We start from the raw sequence: 25,562 nt of genomic DNA on the forward strand, positions 1-25,562 counted from the left end.
AGCCAAAGATGGCTGGCGCCAGCAGCTAGTGGTCCCAAGGTGCAGATGCGTGCCAGGAGCTAACCTACTCATCTCTGCTCTGCTCTGCCCATCCACCAGCTGCTGCCCAGAGGCAACAAACACACATTGCCCTGGAGTAAGTTAGACATGAAATACACACTCATGTTGAGTCTGTATGCAAAAGGAGCATACAAGTGCACAAAAACACACATGTAAACAATCCAGCCCATGCTTGCCATACACAGGATGTGGCCTTGGGGTGGCTGACTGTCTTTTAGAAAAGTCTGGTTAATGAGTGAGGCCTCTGGCTCCAGTGGCTTTGCACTGCAGCCGAAGAGTGACTGCATGTCTGACCATTGCAGAGCAGTGGGATTAGAGGGATGCTTCATATTGACACAGAGAACAAATCGACATACTCTAATAATTCCCTTTCACATTTCGCAACAGAGTGAGTGGAAATAGCAAATGGAAGGGAATTACAGAGGTTGAGGCAGACAAGTCCCTTGTGAGTGCCTCCCCCCACCACCACCACTCCAACAGTATAGCCCACGCTCACACATAAAAACATGCGCACCATTCACACAGAAAGACACAACACATGCACAAAAAAAAAGGAAGCAATCCTTCTGACTGTGGTCACTGCAGTCGGAGTTATGGGAGAAAAACGCAGAGAGAAGCAAGACAAGGCAAATATGAAAGGCTGTTAAAGAAAGACAGAAAGAGAGGAGGGAGATGGAGGGAAATAGGTGATGAAAGTGTGATAAAAAAGGATGAAAGAGAAAGAATGAGAGTAGAGAACTGCTTCAGGCTTTCAACATGTGTAAAAGGTGGAGAGGCCCTGTTATAAATTTTCCAGGCCTGGCTTGGATTTAATCTGGGACGGGATGAAAACAAAACGCCGGCCCAGCCTCAACGGGATGCTGCATGTGAAGTGTGTGTGTGTGTGTGTGGGCAGCTAAAGGATTGGTTGCCAGGGAGATTCTGACATATCGGGCCCCACTCCCTACTGCCCTCAGTTTAGCCTCAACAAGTCAGGGAAAACACTCTGCAGTGGCCTAGCTAATTTACAGTCTCTGCCTCTCGTTCCCTCCTGCCTCTGTCTTTCTCTATTTCTGTCATCATTGTCTTCCTTTCTCTGCAAGTTGTAGAACTTTCTATTTGTAATATCTGCTTTTAATTAAACCAAGAAAAGTTCCCCCAAAAATGTATCATCTTTTCCCCTTCCCTTTAAACAACTCATTTCACCCTTCAACCTTCCAGTCATTCCACTCTCCTCTTTCTCATTACTTTTCCCTGTTCTCGCTTTACAAGCATCTTTCCATCCTTACTTTACACTCCCTCAGTAGGCTGATGTGGTCGGGACCTGTTGTTCTCGTCTGGTGACAGCCAAACAAGGCCTGTTGTAATTAGTGTGGAATTCTAATGAGCTTATCAGGTCAAAAGCAGCTTAGTCCTCTAGGACCCTAGCAGGGTGGAAATTAGCCCGTTCCCTTCCAGACAAAACACACACACTCGCACCTACATTACACAATAACACATTGTGCATACCGATGATACAAGCTCAATTCAATAACAAACACTCCCTGACAAATGCAGCTTCATCCTCTCCTCTCATAAAGGGATTAGCCCATTTTACATCAGTCAGTTAACAAAAAAGCGAATTATTAATTTGAGTGGCAACAACTACAAAAGAGGCAGCAGCAGTAATATGTAAGGCTGTCATTGTGCTAAATGAACAAATAGCCAGAGGGGGAAAAGTTATCTAGAGACAGGGTAGCAGGCAGAGGGCTAGTAAACAAGCAAACGTGTACATGTGTGCATACACAAAACACACATGCACACGGTAACCCTAAATGTGTAAAGAAAAATAAAGTAACTTTTTGCTCCAACGGTTATGATTTTAAGAAAAGTCTCTGGCTCATTAAGAGTGAAAAACATCGCAGCATGCTGCAGTGGACGGGCTGAGGAAGCCAGACAGCACCTATCTCCATTAAGTATCTCCACAATTAGTTTTGGGAAAGTTGCAGCATTACGCAGAAAGCAGAGGGGGAGAGGCGAGGTACATTGATTAAGCACTGCAACAGCTGTAGCAACAGGATTATACTCAAGAATTTTAATTGCACTTGTCAACCATCTTCAAATATGATAACATACCTGACAGTTTGGTTCTTTTTTTTTTTTTTTTTTTTAAATTTAGTTAGCAAAGAGGGCACACTTGGAATATGGAAGACTGAGATTAAACTAACGGTACAGTATTAGTGCTCAGTATATCATTGTATATCAGCGTAACGGTGAGAGAACTGAAGACAGTAAAGGATTATGGGAAAACAGGAGGGGGCTGGGTGGGATAAATCAATTTCCTGTGTTTGGTGCTGTAGCACAGTCTTCCATCTGTTTTATTCCACACTGGTTAACATCCAATCACTTACTCTGATACTTCTGTGTGTGTGTGTGTGTGTGTGTGCGTTTCCATCACGAGAAAAATGGAAGGCAGAGACGCCTATGCTCAAAATGTTTAGATCTTGAAAACAGAACTGTGGAGCAATGTGTTAGAGGCACCAACTAATAGTGCTCTTCGTCCTTATTCTGTCTGAAATATAGCGTATCCTGCTGAAACGAGAAAAGTGTATCACCAGGAACCCGACCTGACAGGAAATTAGCAAAATAGCATCACGCTGCCATGGGAAATATTAAATTTATGTGAGGTGAAAGCCCTATAATTAGCTGTGTTCAAACAAGATAAAAACCAAGGCATTGTTACTGAGTAGACTAGTGGTCCAAATCCACTTCCTTATTATGGTTTAATCTCATGAGTGGCTTTAAATTCAAAGCTCATTAGATAAGTCTATATGGGCAATTCACCTTGACTTAGTTCAAAATTTTATCATTTCAAACCACCCTAACACATGTAAAATTGTCATGGTAGTTAAATCAGCAGATTACTTCTTCTGGGGGCCTTCTGCAGTGGTTGGTAAAAGTTGGGTTATCTATCTTTATGGAAGTAAAATGTACACATCAGTGGAAAATATCTCCATGGTTTGCCCATTCTAAACACTCCCTGGCCTTAACAGACAAAGAGAGGGCAGAGGGGACTAGTCAAATTGAGAGCCAGACAAAGAGAAAAGGAGCAAAGGCAGCAGTCCTCCAAGGTGAGCAACGGGAGACATCTCAGACAGGGCTCGGTCATGGACCCTGAGAGTTAATGAAGCAAACCTTCCCTATTATCGCTGCCTGCATCTACACTATAGCACAAGGTAACCAAAAACTAGACAAGACTCAGCTCCTCTTCTCTCCTCTGGAAACTAATCCTGCACACAACTCATCCCTTAGAACACACTCTGCAAACTACACCTGCCTCCATCCCGGACAAAGGCATAAATCTGCCCTTGTTTCCCGGTAATAAAGAACTTCTGATACAGCGAAACAGAGACAGAGAGAAAGAGAGGGTAAGAAGGAAGGAGGGGTGGTGGAGGAGCACTACGAATGAACTGCAGTGGCAAAGAAACAGATTTATGAAGGGACTGGAAAAACTTCCTGACTAATGAAGTGAATCAAAGATTCATGGTGCTGATGCCACATGGAAGACTGATCATAGGGAGTGAATCACATACAAAAGTCCACTGTATTGGGAAGATAACATGAAAAATTCAAAATCAGATTAAAATTACCTGGTCGTGGCAGATATTAAACCTTGCTGCTTTGGTATTGGAAGTGTGCTGGCAGAAAAGTCAGCTAGTTAAAAGCTGATTTATTGAAATTCTTTGTTTTTTTGTTCATATTATTTCTCCAATCATCCAAGCTACTAAAATCAAACAAACATATGAATTAAAAGTGTCGTGTCTCACTTTGTGTATAAGTTGAAGAAACAAACAAATGCACTTGCTACATCCATGAGAAATAGTGAGAGAAAAATACATTTTACTAATATCTACACTGACTGCTTCAGATTTAACAAAACTGCAGAACTGTCCATCTTTTACAAGCCATGCAGAGGAGTTGATTTCATCCCTGGTAATTGAAGCTGTACTCTCATCCCAAGCTTGACTGATACAATAGAAGTCTGTCTTCATCACAATTAAGCAGGCATGAAACAAAAGTCAATATTTTGTATCCTGGTTTCAGTGGGGATACAGTGAAGTGAAGTAACAAAGAAGCATTAAGTCTGAGTCTGCCTGTCTCTCCTTTTGCCAGCTTTTACTTCCTTTATGAGAAAAGCTTTCCAACCATACGACCACTCCATGGTAGCATTTTTCATTTTCATTGGGACTGAAATGACACAGAGGCAGCAACAAGACAGAAGCAAAGTTGTTGATTTGCTCATTACCAGTGTACAGTTCAGTACCTGAGTAGATGATTAATTAGTCTACACATCTGCCATTGTTTCCTCCCTGCAGTCTATTTGACTGTCAGTTAGCCCATAACATGCTTAAAGATTAAATAAGCTTGATTTCTATTCCACCCCGGCAAAATTACCTCTCATGTCCTGACGCCTGTCTGTCATTTCCCAGCCGTGTGCGGTACACAGAAATCTCAATCTTTAATGTGGCTAATGTCACAGAGAGAGCGCGGAAAGACAGAGAGAAGGGGAGAGACACTAAGACAGAAGCAGTGAGACCAAGTCGAGATGACAGCAGAGGAGAGACAAAGGCAAGAGAAATCGACAGTGATATTCTTGGGCTGAATGTGAGGCGGTAAGTATGAGAGGAGGGAAATGTCACGGCCAATCTCTAATGAAGGGCCTTCCGGGAACTATAGTTAGATAAATTATTTAAAGGCTTTCATTTAAAAATGTCCAAAAAACTGTGCTGCGATGATTTGCGCAGGGGCTGGGGAAAGGTCACCCGTGTGTTGGGAGTGCTTCATTAACCTCCCACCACCTCCCTACCTCAATTATTTCTGTCAAAGAGCACCTTGGGGGGAGGGGAAGAGAGATAGGGAGGGCATGTGGCTGCTGTGGTCGAGCTGATACCACTTTGCAACTGCTGTAGCAGCTGCTCCGGAGACAAGAGCTGAAGGGGCTTCAGCCACATTCGCCTTATCTCAGAACCTGGTGGCGGTTCATTCCAGGTGGAAATGTTTGGGTGATTTCAGTGTTGTACAATCTCCGGAGATGTGCACGGTGAAGGCTGGATGAACTAGTGTGTGTGTGTGTGTGTGTGGATGTGTGAAGAAAGTGGTGGAGAGGAAGCTTCCTGGTGCCCAGGCCTCGGGAGTGTTAACTGCTTTGATCATGTAAAATGTTTCCTACAACCGTGGAACTAACAGAACTGCAAGGAAGTTTGATTCCTCAGACACATGCCTCTATGCACACATACACACGCACTCCAGCTACTTTCTCCACCACCGCCCCTGAACCATGTATAACAGCAGGTTAAAACGTTTTCCTTTCCTTCCTTCATCACTTACCTCATCTGACATTCCACATGTCAAACCGCTTCTTTCAGAGAGATGTATCACCATTAGTGCATGAAGAATATTCATGCTTTCATACCTTCTTTCCCCTGAACATATAACTACACTGAAATATAGTTTTACACATCTACACATATGTTATTCGTATAGATTTGCCCTTCCTGGAGCAAGTGTGGTGCTGGACTCAAGGGGCTTTGGGTTATTCCTCTAAAAAGGCTTGTCTCCTTGACAGTATGGATGAAACTAGAAAGTTTCTTTGATATTTTGATAAATTTCATTTTGGAAATTTTATCCTGATGGCAATAACAAAGGAACATGATTGGCCTCTATAATTCAAGTCTTATCTTCTGGGGGACAATGAACATCCATTTTACCTAGGACTAAGTAATGCAGGAATTTTCAGCTCAGTATGTGCATGGTAATACAGCTGAACTGAAAAAACACGGACAGATGATGTCTGATGAATAAACTGCGTTGGGGCCAGTGTTGTATTTTCTGAGTGTCTGATTTTGTCAAATAATTCATGATGAGTCTGATGCCACTCTTAATGTAAGAACCACATTCAACAGCGCAAAATTGAAGATACTCTCATGTGACACATCATTAAATTTTATATAACGTTGCTCTGTTGGAATGCACACAGCTCCCAAAAATAGACGTTTCATGGTTTGCAGTTAGTAATGAAACAGGAATGAAAGTACCAGTACTCAGGCTTAAAATAATTTTGCTACCTATTTTCCCAGATAAAGCAAGTACACTTTGGCATACAATTTTCTGAGTTGCTTAAAAGTTAATGAAAACAAAAGTGTGGCTAAAAATTGTCACTATATATGTTCTTCAAATGTTCCCAGGGAAGGGATACATTTTGAACCTCTCTATGGTTCTCTGTTTTGCCCTTTCTCTGTCATGTTACTCCGATCCCATCCCAGTCAGACAATAACTAATTGTCAGGCGTTTCCTCTAATGCCTGATTTTCTGGGTTAGGGGGGAGCTGTCAACTCCTGTGAGCACCCAAAGATGGAAAAAATATAAAGGAGGATATGAGAGAAAAAGGAAATGTGGCAGGAAATGTGAATTTTCTAAAAGTCTCTGAGATTTCACTTGTTGTACGAGTGCCCAGCATTCGGTGTTTCCAAAAGACTGAGAACAGACAGGTATTCACAGACAGGCTAACACATCCGCACTACATCACAGAGGCATGGTAGTTGGCAGAAGTGTTGCAATTTGCCCCACCAATGGGAGAAGGTGTTTTGGCATTATGTTGCTCATACACCTTGAGATTCTGTATTTGTCTCCATCAGTCCTATTCAGCTGGCAAGTGTCAGGCTATCTTCAACATAAAAGCCTTAATATAGGCTGCTACATCAAAGCAGTGACTAATCAGGCTGACAGAGAGAGGTGTCACCGAATGTCAATCCTTCAGGGCCGCTGCCTGTCTCTCAGGGAGCTGGCTCCATCAGCTCTGACCTCAAATAACCCAGCACGTTCACACACCACGTGCGTTTCAGCAAGACAAAAGCAGCGTCTATGTGCGAACACATATGTGTATTCATATGTAGCAGTGTGCATATACATTATAATTACCGGTCTTTACATACACATACTACGAACTTGGCAGAACGCATCTCACTGGGAATGAATGTGAAAGATGACTTGATTCAATGATAGGCCTCTGTTGATGAGAGCTGATTAAAGAAGTAAAAAATGGAAACTCATCTTGATGTATGTGGGTCAATTTTAAGTCCACAGCCGTTTCTTGGTCAGGCCTATTTCTAGAGGAAGTGGTGGCGGTAATTAATGGGTGATAACAGGCACATTTAATTGGCTGTAATCTATCCGATGAAGTGAGGAGCTTCCATTCTTTTGAGGACAAAGGCCCGCTGGGAGGGCTTGAAAATCCAGCCTCATATGCAATACTGCAGATATAAAGTACAGAATGGACCATATATCAATATATATATAGGGAAGTAGGGAATAGCAATTGAGTGAGGCTAAACAACTAAACCACACAGTACATTCAAGGCAAAGAACATACACATCTTGAGTATGTAACCTGACTGCATCATTGTCCATGAACAAAGTGCAAATGCAGCAAGTCGGTAACAAAAGTAGTATGTATGTAAGTATGTAAAACTCAAGAAATAAAAAAATAAAAAAATAAAATAAAATAAAAATGAAAAAAAGTTCAAAGAAGTGCTGTATGTGGTATTGGCTGTTGCAATTTTGGGCTCTCTGAACTGTTTCAGGCTTTTGTGTGTGTGTGTGTGGATGTGTATATGTAAGTGTGCAAACGACACTACGCATTCATGCGGGTTAGGGTTTGTCTAGGGGTTGTTGGCTTGTGTGGCGACCTGCATGGATAACCAGTGATGGGGTGACTTCTCACTCTCAGTACCTGATTTCCAGCCTCGGGGGGATCTGAGTATCTGCTTATACTTACGCATCTTGTACCTTTTCTATTCATTCCCTGTGCTGCTGTGGTGGTTTCTCATCCCCAGCTTGATGTACTGACATAGACATAGTGGATTTAATGCCACAGTAAATCACATGACCTTAGGAAATCTGTTTTACAATCTGTTAAATACTTCACTTTGTAAGAGGTCATGTGGTGTAAAATTCATTTTAACCTGTTACATTTCAACATAATTCAGTGAACAACTCACATCATATTTCTTCTCCTTGTTTGAATGCCATACAGTATTTAACAACCAGTAAAACAACAGAAACATGCATATGGACGAATCGTGATTAAAGCATATAGTTCATCTCTCTCACTCTTATACACAGTTAATGTCGAGCCTACTGGAAGGTCAGATTAATTCAGACAAAGTCCTTGGAAAGTATGGCCAAACAAGTCTTGACACTAAGGGTGAATTCATGCGCACACTAGCGTACAATTGAACATGCATTTTGTCGACTCAGGTTTTGCTACATTAGTCTGGAGAACAACAGCAAACAGTTACAGTAGCAGAGGCTGGTAACAGATGCAGCATGGCTGATATCATACTCACAACAAGAAAGACTGTGTTGTGATTTCAACTGACAGTGTTGTTATTCTGTTATTCTATTCTAAAATATCTAGTGAACCCGTTTCCACAAAGGCTAAATACAATACTTTTCTTATTTGCTCAGGTCCTGTCTCTACATTATAAATACTAAGTGATTTGCTTCATAGTGTATATTAAATCAAGATCAGACTTTACTAAATCACTCACTTTGTGCACGATAATGGCAAAAAGTAGTGCTGCCTAATAGATAGATAATAGATTGATACACTGTGTTCTTATTTTACTGGCTGATTCTTTTATGGCATGATATTATAGATGATCATTATGAATGGAGATTGAAATAATATGGTGGAATGTCAATGCAGTCTATGTGGCAGTAAATTGGGATACAACTTGAGTAGTGTTGGAGAAAGGCTATAAAAGCATTAGCATCCATTACAAGTACAAATGGTGTAGTGAAAATGTTATGTAAGTAAAAATAAAGTACAACCAGGAAAATGTAATGGATCAGAACAGTAGAACAGAAATCATTCTTGACTATTTTATTATCATATTATTACTAATGCATTAATGTTAAAGCAGCAGCGAAGAAAGAAGAAGAAAAATCGGTCTTCTGTTTGGCTTCTGCCACCAACCCTCTCCTCGGGCTCCTGTAGTTCAGAGTGGGCTGACCTCTTCATCACCCAGTCCCACTGGCTGATGAAGAATGGTGCAGACGCAATCGCAGTTTGTGAGAAAGCGCAAAATAAGAAGGTAGCCCAATGGAATGTTGGCTAGTGTTGTTGCCTCACAACAAGAAGGTCGCAGGTTTGATTCCCGACCTGGGGCCTTTCTTGCATGTTTCCATGTTCTCCCCATGGCTGCGTGAGCTTCCTCCCACCATCCAAAAACATCGTGTTTGGGTTAATTGTTGACTAAATTGTTGTGGGTTGTAGGTCTGACTATGAGTGTGCGTGGTTGTTCATCTGTCTCTGTCTCTGTCTGTTGAACCTGTGATGGACTGGTGACCTGTCCAGCGTGTACCCCACCCTCATGCAATGTCAGCTGGGATTGGCACCAGCATCCTCTGCGACCCGGAAACAGATACGTTGTAGAATATGAAAGAATGAATTAATGAAAGAACATGAAATAAGAAATAAAAACCTCTGACACTTCGCCACTTTAACCCAAAGGGAAAACTTTGATCAAATCCCAAGAATAAAAGCAAAACTTATTTTGAATAATTTCTTTGTGATTTTTGTTTTGTTGTTTAAAGAAGGAAAAAATTGCTGAAAAACAAAAATCAGATAATTTATTTTTAGGCCATTATTACCCAGCCCTACTAAGAAGTGTGTGTAGTGAAATAGTGGGATTGGTGGCAATAGTGGCATCAAAATAATGTTTTAATAAATTACTTGGCTAAACCACTGTTGTAGAACACCATGCTACCAAGAACCTTCTTATTATTTTGCAGGTAAGTCAGATATGGAATTGCAACAGAGAAAACAGACCCCTCCCACAGGAGATCATTCTGGACAGTCAAGTGACTGTCATTAACAAAAGAGTTATTTTGCTTCAGTAAAAGCATAACATTTATTCCTGAAACAATCCAATTATTCAGTCTAAACAACGTGGAATGAAAGAGCGGCATTGTCTAAGATCTGCTACACTTTCATGGTCCTCTTAATGTTCAGGAATACAAGTGTGCATTTCTTCATAATAATTCCAGGCTAATTCTTCGCTTGGTTACATTTCCACTTTTCTACAAATGCAGAACTACTAAAAGAGGTTGAAAGGCAAAGCTTAAAGCAATCCCATGAACAGAAGAGTTCAATGTCACACACTGACAGACTAATCAGTTGTTTGTTTAAAGTGGGCAGCAAAACACATTAGCACAGCAACATTCAGCTAGGGAGTTACTTTCGTTGACAAAGGAGAAGAATTCTGTGGTGTGTTTTTGATTTGTGTGTATGGGTGAACATATTTCTGTGCTTCACACTGTTGTTGCTATGCAGCTATTTGTGGACATCTTTGTCAACGTAATGCTAAGGTTGTATCTGCGTGGCATCTGAGGTTAGTCTGATGTTCAGATTGTTCAGACGTCATTTCGTAACAACTCTATTATTCTGTCTGATTGCTTTCTTGTTAGATACTCTCAGTTCGGGGATTTGAATGAGCTCTGAACAGAAACACCTTAAAGACATGTCCAGCTTCTTTGGCATGATTTTTAGTCACACAGTATAAAGTAAGCATAGCTTGGAAGGTTCACAAAGATTGATATTCTCTTTTAATGTAATTAATGAGCTGTAAGCAAAAATCAGTGACTATAACTGTTTAAACTGCCATTGGTTCACTTCTTTCTCGATCTAGATTTAAATTGCATCAAAATTTGAGATGTGGGCAGCGAATCAGACATTTGGGACCAGGCTAAGTTGATCCTGCCCGTGCGCAACATTATCTATGGATCACAGCACGTCTCCACTGAGTGCTCTTTATTGGTAATCAATAGGCAAGCTGGCTCATGATGGCTCTCACTCATTACAACTCTTTAATAAAAGCCCACCCTGCGGTGACTGCTGCTCTGGGTAGTATAAACACACATGGCCATATGGGAAACCAAATCCATATTAACACACACAGGAAAAACTAAATCCTACAAACATGGAGAGATCATACCATCCCCTGCTAGCTGAAAGCTCAATCTAAATCATCCTTAGTAGTTCCAATATTACAAATTTATACCCCCAACACCATTCAGAAACCGCTGGTGAAGACTTAAAAAGTCCTGGATTAATCAATACACATTCACCTTTTTGATTGGTGCAGTTTGGAAATATCAAGAGATTCTCCAGTAAAGGTGACACACACTCTAAACTGCTCAAATCAATGTACTGCAGCTTGCATTTATCAGCAACTAAACTGCCATTCTCAAGCTGAAAGTATCTTTCTTGTGTGTCAAGAGTTGAACTGCGAATTGTATGGTCTCCCTCTAACCTTCAGTACCATATGGTTTCCTTTCTAATTCGCTCCTCAAGCCGGTGCTGTGTACGCTTATGGTTGTTGTTCAATTGCTCCAAAGCAGCTGTTAGGTCCATCATTCTGCACATATGGGGTCCGGTGACGGAGGCCTTTTCCCGTATTTTCCAGGGACCAAATGCAAGAATATGGGTGTGGGGTGGTAATGTTAAGCTGGTACAGGTCAAATTTCAAAGAACCATCCCACAGACATACATAGAGAAGCAAGCACATGACTTCAAGTGTCAAATACCTCAGTACAGTTTAAATCCTACTTTAATTACACTATAGCATCTGTCTCAGCATGGCTAAGGAACCAACAAACCAAACACACTCCAAATGAAAAAACAACAAACACTGCCGATTCTTCATTACAGACAATTTCTCTCTAATGTGATAAAATTTAAATAGTCCTACGATCTATGTTCTAATATTTAGATAAGAGCCATTCCAAAGCTTATTTCCGACATCTACTGTAGCTGATCCAAAATAGATAGAGGAATCTGCCATAAACCCTCTACATCTACTCCAAACACTGGTACATTGGCAAACACAAGGCTAAAAATGATCAACAAAGATGCCGGAGCTTCATGGCAAAGAAATCAAACTATGTGGTTATGATCCTTAAGGTGCATGTATCTGAGGGGGAGATGACCTTTACCTACCAAGAATAGTAGGGCTGTGAGGAACAAAAGCTGTGATGACAAACACTCGAGAGACATTGTATCCCCTCAGGGGCCAGCACACATGCTCTAAACACTGCTGAAATTTTAAGCTTGTGTACCTGCATGCAACATCACAGACACACATAAATGCGCTAAACCTAAAAAACATGTGCTTTTAAATCAAATGTATCACTAAAAACTACATGTAAATGAATAAGGAATAACTGAGATTAAAGTTAGGAATAACAAAATCTTTCTGTACTATTTAATAAATGAATGGTATGACATTTGGGGAAACATGTTTATGATGAGGGCCTGTCTGAGGGCACTCTCATGTTTATTGAGTAAATACTAAGCTGCAGCTGTTTAGCGTGGCTGAACATAAAGACTGGAAAAAGGTAGAAACAGCTACAGCTAATAAATTTTGCTTAATCTGTACAATCAACACAGTCACTTTACAGGTGCACAGGAATTATTTGCTTCATACGAGTGAGAACAATAACACAAAACTGCTCTAACTTTAGCATAAAATTGTGTTTTACTTCAAATCCTGTTCCTGTTCGAAGAAGCTGGTTAAGACAATCAGGAGTCCTCTGAGCTTTGATGATATGAACACACGTGACAATCCAACTGGAAAACATCCACACATATCCACACGCGTGCCATCACCCCACACATCATCTTGAGTGACAAGCATATCGACCGCAAACTGAACTCTGACACACACAAAACACTTAAAGAGAAACCTCTAATATTTCAGCCTTTCAGTTTCTTTCAGAGAAAAAACTGAAACGCAATGTGGATGTGTTTCTACAGGCCACTCCACTAATTAGTATTTGTTTGATTTTAGACCAGACACTCTCAGGCCATCATTAAAGCCCTCTCTCCAGCGGGAGCAGGGATTTCAGTGTGTTTGACGAGGCCACTCTGGGGGTAGGGAGGGGAACGGGGCTGTGTGATAGAAACCTAAATGTTTCAAGCACTCATCACCTTGTTCCATCCCCCTGTTGCCAGAGTGGACGAGAACAGAAGGACACATAGCATATGAGGGAAGGAGAGGAGGTGAAACAGTGAGTGAAAGCCAGCGGTATTCAGAGCCTTCAGTGTTGGGGGAGGGGTCAAGATGTTACAAGAGATGCCACAGTCTGCCCGGTGAATTATTCATCTAGCTGAGCAGTCCTATAACAGCATTATGGGTGGCCTGCAGTAGAGAACAAAGAGGCCAAGGCTTTCAGCAGATAGGCCACACCACACAGAGAGTGACAATCATGCATGGTACCTGCGATATTAGAGAGAGAAAACAGCAGTGAAGGTAAAGACATTATAGATGCAGATGATTCATTGGAGGGGGGATGCAAACACTGAGGGATAATGTAAAAATCTTGGTTGGTTTTGGAGATCAGACAGTTATTTATGCATACTGTCGCATGATGTAGTGTTTAGGATCTGCCCTGTCCAGCTATTCACAAAAAAAAAGAGACAAGACAGAAGAACTGGTCTGATCTGTGTAAGCAGTCAATCTTTGACCCTACTGAGTTTTGTTTACCTTATCATGAACATTAGCTTTGTCTTTTCTGTTCTGTGATATGGATGCAGGTTTTGTTACACACAAAGAGAACAGCTGAAATGAAATGAAAAACAATCAGCTGCATTTTAGGAAGAGTAGTGACCTTAAAGCAACATTACCTCTATGATAAAAACAATAATTTTTCATTCTCACTTTGTTCATAGTTATTATGAATGGACCAACATTTTAAAAAATATTTACAAATATTTTCAAAAAGACTGTTGAAATATGTGGCATTTATCATGGTTCAGTTGTGGAGCGGCGTCACTCATGTACTAATTTTCCAGGTCATCAACAACATGAGAGCCAAAGAGGGACGCAATACAAAAAGCTATAGATTATGATCTCAAGCAGATGATAGCAGGCATACTCTACATTCCACATGGTGATGAGAAGCAGACATATTGATGTTTATATCCTCTAAATTGACTTTGAAGGGCATGGCGAGTGTGTGTGCATGTGTGTATATACACTGGCATGCATGCCTGTGTCACAAAACAGATCCTAAGAGTAAATAAGACAGTATTGTGGGAATTTTCTCCATGTTTGCACAGCAGTGACTGTGCACCCTGGAATACACACATGCATACACACAAACACACACACACGCGCCTGTGCCAATGGTGTGGTAACAATATTATTTACAGATGAAGCGGCAATGAATTAATTATGCAAACACGTGTGATGTGCATTCAAAATTTTAATACTGTGCATTGCCAGGAGCCTATTTAAATATTAATCTTTTCTTTATTAAATGAATTTTAACCATTCACAATGTTGCGGCAGTGCAAAGCTTTAGTGCTTGAAGCACATTTTCTGCAGATAAAAATTGCAAATGCCTCCATTAATTTCTGAGCACACCGTTAGCTGGCAGCTTGCATGTGAACACATTCATGATCTGCAATTGTTTTGATCAGGGTAGCTTTGGAACTGAATGCAGCAGAATCAGGTTTTCTTATGTAATAGATTTCAGAGGTTACTCATATTTGTCATGCAGTGTTCCAACACCACATTGTACAGCTTAGAGCTTGCTCATTATGGTATAATTATTATTATTATTATTATTTTTTTTTTTTTTTTTTCCATATATCTAAGACCTGAGAATTTCGTCCATTGGGTATCACCACTGTTTTTCAGAAAATACAGTTTGGGCAAGCATGAGTTAAATGAGTAAAGCATTCAAAACTGTCATTGAGCAGCAGTAAGTGGGAAACAGTACGACAATACTCAACATGCTGACAGCCGTGCTTATGCACTGACTAGCTGTTATGACAAATTAATACCTCAAAAAAAAAAAAAAAAAAAAATCTAAATATAGAATCTAAAGAATTACATTTTTATGACTTTTTTATTGATAGTTATGTATATACATTAGGTGTAATACGGAAGGAAAGTTTTGACACGAAGGAGGGAACAATGTCTTCCTCTATTGTTTAAAATAGTAATTTTCAAACATCACCAATTAAAAACAGAAAAATTCTACAGGCCAATAAACATCTCTTTTTCTTTTATGCATTTTTTGGTCTTTCATGCCTTTACTTCAGAGTAATTGGCATAATAGCCAACAGAAAACAGGAAGAAAGAGGGGTCAACCACCCGCATTTCCCCCCAATAAGCATCATTTATCTCCTACCGCTTATCTGTTTCCGGGTTGTGTGGGATGCTGGAGCCAATCCCAGCTGGACTGAGGCAACATACAGAGACAGACAGAGACAAACAACCATTCACACTCACCCTCAGACCTATGGACAATTTGCAGTCACCAGTTAAAACAAACATGATGTGTTTGGACTGTGGGAGGAAACCCACACAGGCATGGGGAGAACATGCAAATTCTCCACCAGAGATCTCCAGCTCCGGTCCTGGAGGGCCACTGTCCTGCATGTTTTAGATGTTTCCTGCTCCAACACACCTGATTCAAATGGGTAGCTCCTGATCAGACTTCACCAGAGCTCGATGATGAGCTGATCATTTGAATCAGGTGTGTTGGAGCGGGAAACATGTAAAACATGCAGGACAGTGGCCCTCCAGGACCGGAGCTGGAGACCTCTGCTCTACACAGAAAGGCCCCAGGCCCTGGAACTGAACCCACGTCCTTCTTGGTGTGGGGCAACAGTGCTAACTACTATGCTGTCGTGCAGCCATTGCTAAGTACATAAACAACCCAAAACACCTGCAGCTGACTAAGCTGACTACCCGATTACTCTATCACCAAGACGGCATGGACACCATTCTCCTCAGGGACTGTCCTATTTCAGAGTAGCACAGGGAATAAAAGGCCTAGTAAAACCAAGCCATGTGGTATCATTTCATTTGTTAATTAAAATTTGAAATGTAAAAGATAAGATTAGGAGCAACAAAAGGAATACTCATGTGGCTAAATATGCCCACACAGGCAAATTATAGGGTCAACTTGATGCTTTTTGGCTTAATAATTATGTTCTGTAGATCTGCTTCAAAGATACAAACCACTGATCCATGTTGCTGATCTGGTTATAAATGTATGATTAGCCTTTACATTGAATGGAGGGTTGACAATTGTTAATGCCTGTGAAACATGATAAGGCTGAATAAATATGAACGGATGAATAAATTACTATTAATAAGATTTTCTTATACATATAATTGCAGAAATGTTTTTTGCCTTAAATATGGAAGTGTAACCTTTTTTTATTTATTCTATGAATGCTGACTGAAAATTATAACAACAAGCATACATACACACACTTTATTTTAATGACAGTAATGAAGGTTAGCAAAGAGCTTATTTAGTTCTCTATACTCATATTTGTGATCGCTTTGGGGAATATGAACCACGGAGCCAGATGGAAACATTAGGGATAAAAAACATTTGTCTGGACGTGGGACAAGACATGGACGGGTAAGACTTGAGGGGATTTATGTGAGTTGGAGGCAGAACGTGTTATGAGTGGGGTTTGGGGGGTTCTTGAGAAATAATGTGCGTTAGAATGTTAGAATAGGCTTCAATTACATCCATTAGAGAGTTTGAGGACTGTAACTGGCACATGCTGGCGTGCCTGTGTGAGAATGGAAGCGATAAGGTTACCTCTGTTGGGGAAATGTGCTGAGAAAAGGCAGTAGTAATGGAGTGTGGGTCTCTAAAGACACAGACAGACAGGAGACAGACCCCAAAAGTGACAGGTGTGGAGTCATTGTGACTGACAACGCCTGGCTGACGCCTGAGTACTTTCCAAATAAAATCACACATGGAGAACTATATATTTTCTCAGATTACTGCATTTTTACCATTTGTGAAAATGCAGTTCAATACCCCCAAAAAGTGTCTGAGTTTGAACTCTCCAGTACAAAGTTCTGATTAAATAAGATTTTAAATATTGCTAATGCCAGTTATTTTACTTTTTTTCTTTTTTTTTTATCTTAAGTGTATTTTTCTTTTTTTTCTGTCGACAAGAAAGGGAAAGCAACGGGAAAAGGGAGTGTGTCCTGACACCGGTAATAAAAATCTATTTTATTTTACTTATTTATTATGTGTGTCCTTCTCTGGGACAATAAATTGGGGAGACTGTAGAAATGCTATTTGTTATTTGTTTTGTGAAACTGTGTCTTTTTTTACTTTCAAGTGGCAGGCCTGTTTGTGACGGTGTGGCTGTTTATGAAAGCTGACAGGCAACCTGGCGCATGGAACGAATGCTGATCCAAAGCAGGCTGGACAAATGTCTGCACACACACCAGCATTCTGTCGCCGGCTGCACACGGAGACGTCAAACACAATGATGTGGTGAGAGGCTGTGGGAGAGCTTCCTGCTCACTACTAGAAAGTCCAGACACACACAAGGACACATATTCATACACAAGGATGAACATGAAATCACATGAAAAAAACTACCCAATGAATGGCTGGCATCCCACTCCACCCCACTCCATACACACACAGCGAATAACAGAGCAGCCCCATCAAACTGATCCACGTTCAGAATCAAATGCTCACCTGTTCTGTAAACACAGACTATGTTCACATTAGTCATCTTAGTCACCCCCCCTAGTCTGGACTATTCTGTAAATCGTGTCAAAGTGCCCCAAATTCATTCATTACAGTGTGTTAATCTCATTGAAATGGGAGGGAATGAAGACACCAAAAGGGCCCTCATAACTCATCCAATTACGTAATTGAGTGCTACTTGGATTAGAGGGAATGAAAGGAGGCCTCCAGTTGGATGGAGCTCTGGTTCCACATCAAGTATATCTACATTCAGCTACAGACAGACAGATGTCTACCTGTCTATCTGTCAAACTTGAATCATCTAAAAACTCAGCATCCCTTTAGAAGCATTCTTTGTCTGCAAAATTGAAGTCCATTTGTAAATTTCTTAAGGTGCAGGCCTTGGGGTTGAATTCACCCAACAAAGACAGGTGAAGAAGCACTTTCCTGGAAGAAGGACTAAGATTAATTGTTACTGACCACCTTCAATCTCTCTGACCTCTCAAACATGAACAACCCTTCAAGCAAAAACCAAAACTGTCCATTACGAAATGCAGTGGGTCAAAGTGTGACGTGTGACAACAAATTGCAGCTTTAAGCAATTCCATGCATTCACCATATGGGCTCCCTGCATATTTCTTGGTAAAATTAATTTGTACAAAAACTGTCAAATGTTCTCAAGAAACACACTGAAGAAAGTAAACCTAACCACCATTACACTTAGAATGGAATGAAGACATAATTATGAAATTATGTAACCAGAAAAAAGCAATCACAGTCACAGCCTACTGCTGACCAGCTGCAGTGACTTTGATGAGCGAGGCTGTGTAAGTTCTGCTGGCCAGCCTCCACACACTGCAGCAATCGAAGGGGTGATTCGTTAAAGTTGCACACTGCTTGTGCGAATTCTATTTCATTTTAAGCATAATGCCAGCTTTGGGGCTGTGTGCCATTTAAAGAGTGGATCCCACAATTCCCCTAAGTGCTTCACATTGAGGAAGGCACTATGTACAAATTAATGAACAAATCAACAAACACAAGGCCAAGTTCTTACAAAAGCACTTCTCCCAAGCAATTAGTAAAAGTGCACTATCTAACCTGATGAACAATCAAGATCAATAAAGGCACAAATACATTCCAGCTTGTTCAAGGAGGACCAATGAAACATACCTATTAGAGTCTGTCAAGTAAAAAACTGAGAGGATCAATCATAGACCAAGAGGATGATGTATGTATCTGTTCAGTGAGTGTTTTCTTGGAGCAGTGTGCCTGTTTGCCTGCAGAGTGGACCAGATTATGCATGAATCTGGCTGCTTATCAGTTGACCTTTAAATTGGAGCCGCAGAGTGACTGCAGGCCCAAGGGCTGACGCTCACAGCTGATTGGCTGCTCCCCCTCAGACCTGCTGACAATAGAAATTAACAGAGCCAGGTGGGCATATCCGCAGGCGGAAGGACTATAGGAGTGGAGAGAGATAGGGGAAGTGGGGGTGGTAGTTGCATGAATATAAAATATATTTCCACTATTTTCCGCCACTGTCTTTTCTTAAGCTTCAGGAGAGAAGGAAAAAGTCATTATGTGCTGTGAGGCATGCTAACAGTAGACCAGGTAAGAACAGACGAGCTTGGTATTACCTGGATTTCATCTTTCACTCACTCATGCTATCTTTCCTCCCATCTCTCTTTTCTCTCTGTCTCTCCCACTCAGTCTGTATTTTAATGGCAGTGGGGTCTGTGATTGCTTGATAGATAGATATCTCCAGTTGGAGAGGTACATAGAAGAGGCGATGGGGCTGAGTATGAGGTGTGTGTTCTGTCTTCCGCAGAGACAAGGAGCTCAATGTGTCTGTGGAGGATGATGGATTACATGGGGGCCACAGGTTTGTGTGTGTCTGTCTGCAGAATGGTTCAATATGAGGGGGTGGTCATCTTCCTCTCCGCTGTCTTACCATGTACACAATGAAAGCATGGCAGTGAATAAATTTTTCACAATGGCAGCTGGAAAAGGTCATTAAATAAAGCAAATGTTTGTGAAAGGGAATCCCCAGGAATTAACTTCAACACCATATATTCAACAGTGCAGCATTCTGGCAGTAAGCGGGAGCATTAGGCTGTATTGTGGACGAAAGCACAGGTGGCTGAGTACACTGGCATACGCTTGGCCTTCTGTCAGATTAAAATGAGTCAGAAAAAATGCTTTGGAATTGTGGATTTGATGTGTGTGTCTGTGAGTGATAGCCCTTTCACAGTTCATGGCAGTTGCATGTACATGAGTTCAATCCACAGTTGAAATGTCCTTGCCTTCTGGTTCCTGGCTGTCCCTGTTCCTCTGTCCTACAGAGGTTAGCAGGTCAGCCAGCTCTTCCTGTTTATTTTCATTCCAGCAGTCAGCATGGGCTGTAACTGATCCACCATATTCATAAAGACATGCAGCATGAGCAGTGAGCATGTGTATGCATGTGAGTGTCATGTGATACACAGATAAACCATGCCCATGGGGAAGACAGAGTGGCCAGAAACAGCACTGCATCTGTCACCAACACAAAAACCTCACCAGTCACTGAGGCACAGAAGACAGAGAGCTACTATCACAACCTTCCCTTTGTTTGTGTCAGCGTGTGTGTCTGTGCGTGTGCTTAGCAATGCATGCGGGCGAGACCTTATCATAGCTGGCCACATTCCTAGCAGGAAGATAAGACCAAATGAACCAGATCACTGCAGCTTGTGACCAATAAATGTGCGTGTGTGTGAATGTGTGTCTTTGTGTATGTGTGAGAAGGTTTGTCAGTGATGAATAGGAGTTCAAGGACCTATACCTTACAGATAAGTAGAGAAAATGATCAGGACAACAACAACAATGCTACAGTGCGGTTTCAGACAAATACCAGTGAAGTCCTCTGGACATTAACATTCATTCACAACATTCCCATGTAGAGGCTGAAGATGGAGAACAGTTTCTTATGTACACCTTGTTTGGTTATGCTTCACTTGGGTAGTTTAATAAGTGGTAAAATTCACTGAAATTAATTTCAAATACGAATACCTCACTCATTAGGACCACCTTAATGTCAACTAACATTGAAACATGGTAGGAGGAATGTAACTCATACTGAAGGAAGAATCTTCAAAGTGGGTAAGTCACATTTGGCATTATCTGACCTGCTATGTAAGGTCAGTATTGGCAGCCATTTGATCCCTATTCAAGAGCCCACAATGTTCTTCATGTGCAGTTTACCCTGCTGCCTTACAAATTCCTCCAGTCTTTCTGTTTCTTTCCCTCTTCTCCAAATGAGGTACAGTAGATGAGTTCCTTCCTTTCGTGGAGCTCAGAAAAGGAATTTACTGGATGAGGGAGCACATCCCTTCCTCATAAGGAACGTTGTTGCATTTCATTAGGGATAAGATTCATCACAGGAAGCAAACAAGAGAGCCGTGCAAATCACATTGGAGGAATTCCTACTCTATCCTCAACATTGTCTTGCACACACACAAACACACAAATACAATCACACAGTTGATTGACAAAAGGCACAAAGCAAACAAAAGCTCGGAGAGCTGATTCATGAGACAAAGGGGTACATCAAGGATGATGATACTGTGTGATTGCTCATTATTGTGTACTTCAAAATGACGCATTACTCTGACAGTGGAAAGGATGGCAGTCAGCTGCCTTAAGTTAAACAGGCATATCGCTTCTCATTGAACAGTGGAACTGTTCCTCCTTCAGAGGCCTGGATCCCAGAGAGACATGTGCATGAGAGTGTTCTCCTGGTCAAAGGTCCAGTGCTCTGTCTGAGTGAAAGGACACCCAAGGGTCCATTTTTTTTTTTTTCGATGGATGTTAAGTCCCAGCTCTGACCCCAGAAAAATGGCTCAGATAAGGCCTTGTATACAGACCAATTTAATAGGTCACAACCCTGTCTCAGAGTGGGAACAACGCAGCAGGAGTGTGTGAACACAGCCTAGGGGATCTGTCCCATGATGAGATGCTGGTGATATCTAACTGTAACCCTGACCCTACAGCAGTGGTTGTCAGCCTATTGATTCACAGCTCAAACAACTGGTGAGACAGAAACAGAGTCATGTTGTGTAGCCTCAACTGGGACAGTATGCGATTGTATACGCGTGTGTCTCTGTGTACATGTGAGTCTGTAGTAGATGTCTGGTAGAGCACTATGTGCCAGGGGCTAGCAGACCTAAACAACAGTGAACAGAGACAGAAATGTGGGGCCTTCATCCACACTGACTCCAACAGCTGCAAATGGGATACAACAGATCTATTCATGACAGATGTCGACAATTGTAGATACACACACACACACTTGGCACATACTGGACAGTGGCCCCCGTTGTGGCTCAGGAGATAAGAGGGATGCCATGCAAGCTCTGTGAGTTACAGTGTGGGAGAGCCAAAAGGAAATGTTGCTACACAGTCCTCTGTTTCTTTTAGTGTGTTAGAGCCAATGATTGAGTCTGTCTGCTAAAGGCACCACACTGGCTCCTGTTGAGAAAACCACCTGAGCGTAGGATGAAGCTGGAGGTGTACATAAGTAATATTAGATAATAAATGGACTTCAATGAAAGCTTTGAAACTGATACAAACAAGTCACCAGGAAACAGAGAAGAAGCAGAGACAAAGAGACAAGGTTTGAAAGAACAGCAACCCTAAAATATGTGCATATAAGAGAGAGAGAACACAGGGATCTGTTTCAGACAATGCTCGGTCTGTAAAAGAAAGGCATGCATTCTCTGCATTTGAAGTCGTATCTTTCTGTTAGCAGCAAGTGGGTGGTGTTGGACATGAATTGACAACTCATCCAATGCTTAAGCTCCAGATGGAGAAATAATTACACAAGGAAAGATTCTTTCACTCTGTGTGTCTAGTCTTCCAGTCAGTATCTATGAACTTCTATGTGTTCTTGGATATTTAAAAATACATACTTCTATACTTAACTTTGGTTAAACTTTTGGGTAAACTTCATAACTCGAAACTAAAGTGTCCACTGGATACCTGTAAATTGCTGAACAGGAAGGAATGTCCTTGTTGAGTGAATTGGGTCCTGTGCAAAGGTAGCTGAATGGACCCCTCATGACCTAGACCGGTCTCTCTGGGGCAGGTCAATAACAGGGACATCTGCCAGGTGACAGGCTAGCTCAGGTTTAATCGATGCTGGCCAGCAGAGGACAGACAAGCAGGCATGAAGGAAGACAGGCTGGCACAAGCACATGTACCAAGCAGAGATAAAAGTGTACCTGGTGGGGTTCATTGGCCAACTGCTGAGCCTGCGCCGTGATGGAGAAACTCACACTTCACAATGGTTTGGGGGATTGATTTGACAGCTAATTTACAGAGGAGATTTGCATAAGGCCATGTGCTAATAAGCTAGGCTTTTCTTTTCACTCTTTTGTCTTTTCTCCCTATCTCTTTTGGGTCTCTTCTTCCTTTTTTTTTTTTAGACCTCAACAAATAGTAACAGATAATGTAAGTGAATTACAGAGACAAGAGATTCAAACTGGATATTGATTATGAGAATAAAGCCTTGTGTTTTCTCCTATTAAAGCTTGTATTTAAATGACAGATTCAGAATGCCATTCTCAACATCATACTGATTGAAGTGAGTGGTGTTTGGGTTTGGTTGTGCCTCAATGCTTTCAATAGGCCCACATCCTGTCACACGATGCTAAGTGCTTTGACACAGCTACACAAAGAACCTAGTCTATCTGATTCCAATCTCCCCAGGTCCACCAAGGTGGGATGTTTCACAGAGAGCAAGGACGACGTCTCCCCCTCAACAGTCCTGCACAATCCAGTCTGTCTGACAGCAGAGAGTACAAAATGGAGCTTTGCTTGAGAAAATGAGAAAGGATTCAAAGACAGGATCTGGTAAGAAGGAACAAGTTGAAAAGGAGAGGCCTTCTGATTCAAAGTCAAAACTGAGTACCTCTTTGGGACCCTAGGTATAGCAAAGCCATGCCAATAAGACACACTGCACAGCCTAGTAAACATTTTTCAAATTCACTGACATAGTTGCAGAACTAGCAGACAAAACACTTATAACACAAATGGACAAGGTTACACAATGGCTTCTCCACAGAAGACACTCCATGCTGACACACCATCTGTCTGTGAATTAACACTGAACCATTTGCATGGCAGGAACTCACTGTTCATGTTCTTGAAAATGTTGAGAATGGGCAGTATTTGTCTGTAGTAGGGAACCAGAGCCTCTCCAACCATGTCTCCAGACATCACCAGATGCTGCAGGACTTTAAGTGTGGTGCAGATCACCTGACGGTTCCTTGTGTTCAGGGCATCTGGAGGGCAGGAAAAATGGCAAAGGTCAGGAATCAAGGTTAACATAATAATCCCGCAAAAACTGTGTACACGGTCAAACTGTGAATTTCTAAACCTGGTTTGGGGAAATTAAACTAGAATTAAAAGTTGCGTGCTTGGGCAGTTGATGGAATACCAATTCTAAAGTCTGGAGCAATTTCATCCATACGAATGAGCTTTGCAGACACACATGGCTACAATACATATAAATCTCAACTCTCACACCTGCTCTTTCCCTTGAAAGCATTTCCTTTATAGCTGGGCTTTGATTTAGATTGGCATGTCTACAATCACTGATTTCAAATGCACTGGGAAGGCAGGGGTAAGTGAGAGCCAATCACTGGGCTGTTTGGCCTACAGCTGCACTTAACTCCATCTCCCACTGATAGAGCGGCCAAAAGGGAATGATGTGGTGAGATGGAGGGCTACAGAGATCAAGAGAGACAAATACAGAGAGAGAAAGGGGGAAAGGGAAGAAACAACATAAGACACAATGTCAGAAAGAGAGCTAAAGAGATGTGACATGCTGAGGGCAAAGCCTTAGAAAATAACTGTGATTAGCAACTAAGACTGACATATTTTTCTAGTTCTTTATGCATGTTTCATTTGTGGTGTTTTGTTTTTTTATGTGTGAGTTTCTGCATCAGCACCGGTAATTCCCTTTGTGCAGGCTGTCACTATAAAACAGCATACCCCTAGTTAGAAAAACCCACGTAAGCTATTTCTCTTTATAAAACTATAAACTGTCATTTGATGCCACTTTCACCAAATGTAATGGCATCACAGCACTTATTTTGCCAGTAAGCACATACAACAAAAATGAAAAGCATAAAAAAAAACCGATCCCAAGAGAGAGAGTCAACAAAAAAGGGATCAACTAGAGTGAGAGCAAAGACACTGGGATTGTGAGCTTGACAGAGAAAAGAAAGAAAGAGAAGTAGAAACAGAGTAAACAAGGAAAGCCAAAGAAAGTCAGCACTAATGAGTAAACACTAATTACGTAAAATCAACAAGCTGATTGATAAAAATAAAATTAAGATCGTTATTAAGATTAAAACATTTAATAAATCAAAGGTTTACTTTTCTGAAATAAAGTAGAAAAACACCCAACAAAACTAAGCTTATTTCAGCATGAGTTTTAACCTAAAAGATAGTCATCTTAACTGGCTCACAGATAAAAGGGAGGAAATTATGAGAAAGCAAATTTGTTATCAAAATTCAGAGCATTGATTTATTTACAAGTTTTTGGTTGGCACTTGAAATGTGAATTCATGGAAAAATTAAAGCCATGAAATGAACACTTATTCTGACTCTGACAATTCTTTGGTGTATTTGGCATCATCTAATTTTCACAGAATGAATGGCAGACAGTAAAAGCTTCCAACAATACCACAAAAACCAAATAATCAAATGTTTGATGATGACAATGCTAAAGTGTAGTAAAGTATTTTTTGATAAGCCTAAGTAATGCTACTAATCTGCTTAATCTGTTTAAGGACCTGTTGAGCCAACAACATAATTTCACAGAGCAGAATGGTCAGCTGTTATATTACAATCCAATATTTTCTATCATTGTCAGATCTTATCTATCGTGATTCCATGAAGTGGTTGCCATGAGCCAT

At 41.1% G+C, this 25,562-nt stretch overlaps 1 protein-coding gene across 1 annotated transcript in view; it reads right to left on the minus strand.

Moving 5' to 3' along the window:
• The window catches only part of pacrg (PARK2 co-regulated), a 117,151-nt gene that overhangs the window by 23,995 nt on the left and 67,594 nt on the right, over positions 1 to 25,562 (minus strand). The window contains exon 4 of the mRNA XM_029494309.1: positions 23,772 to 23,921. Within this exon, the coding sequence (XP_029350169.1) occupies positions 23,772 to 23,921 (150 nt within the window). The remainder of the gene's footprint in view (positions 1 to 23,771; positions 23,922 to 25,562) is intronic.

The sequence above is a fragment of the Echeneis naucrates genome, chromosome 22, assembly GCF_900963305.1.
Source record: "Echeneis naucrates chromosome 22, fEcheNa1.1, whole genome shotgun sequence".
NCBI lineage: Eukaryota > Metazoa > Chordata > Actinopteri > Carangiformes > Echeneidae > Echeneis > Echeneis naucrates.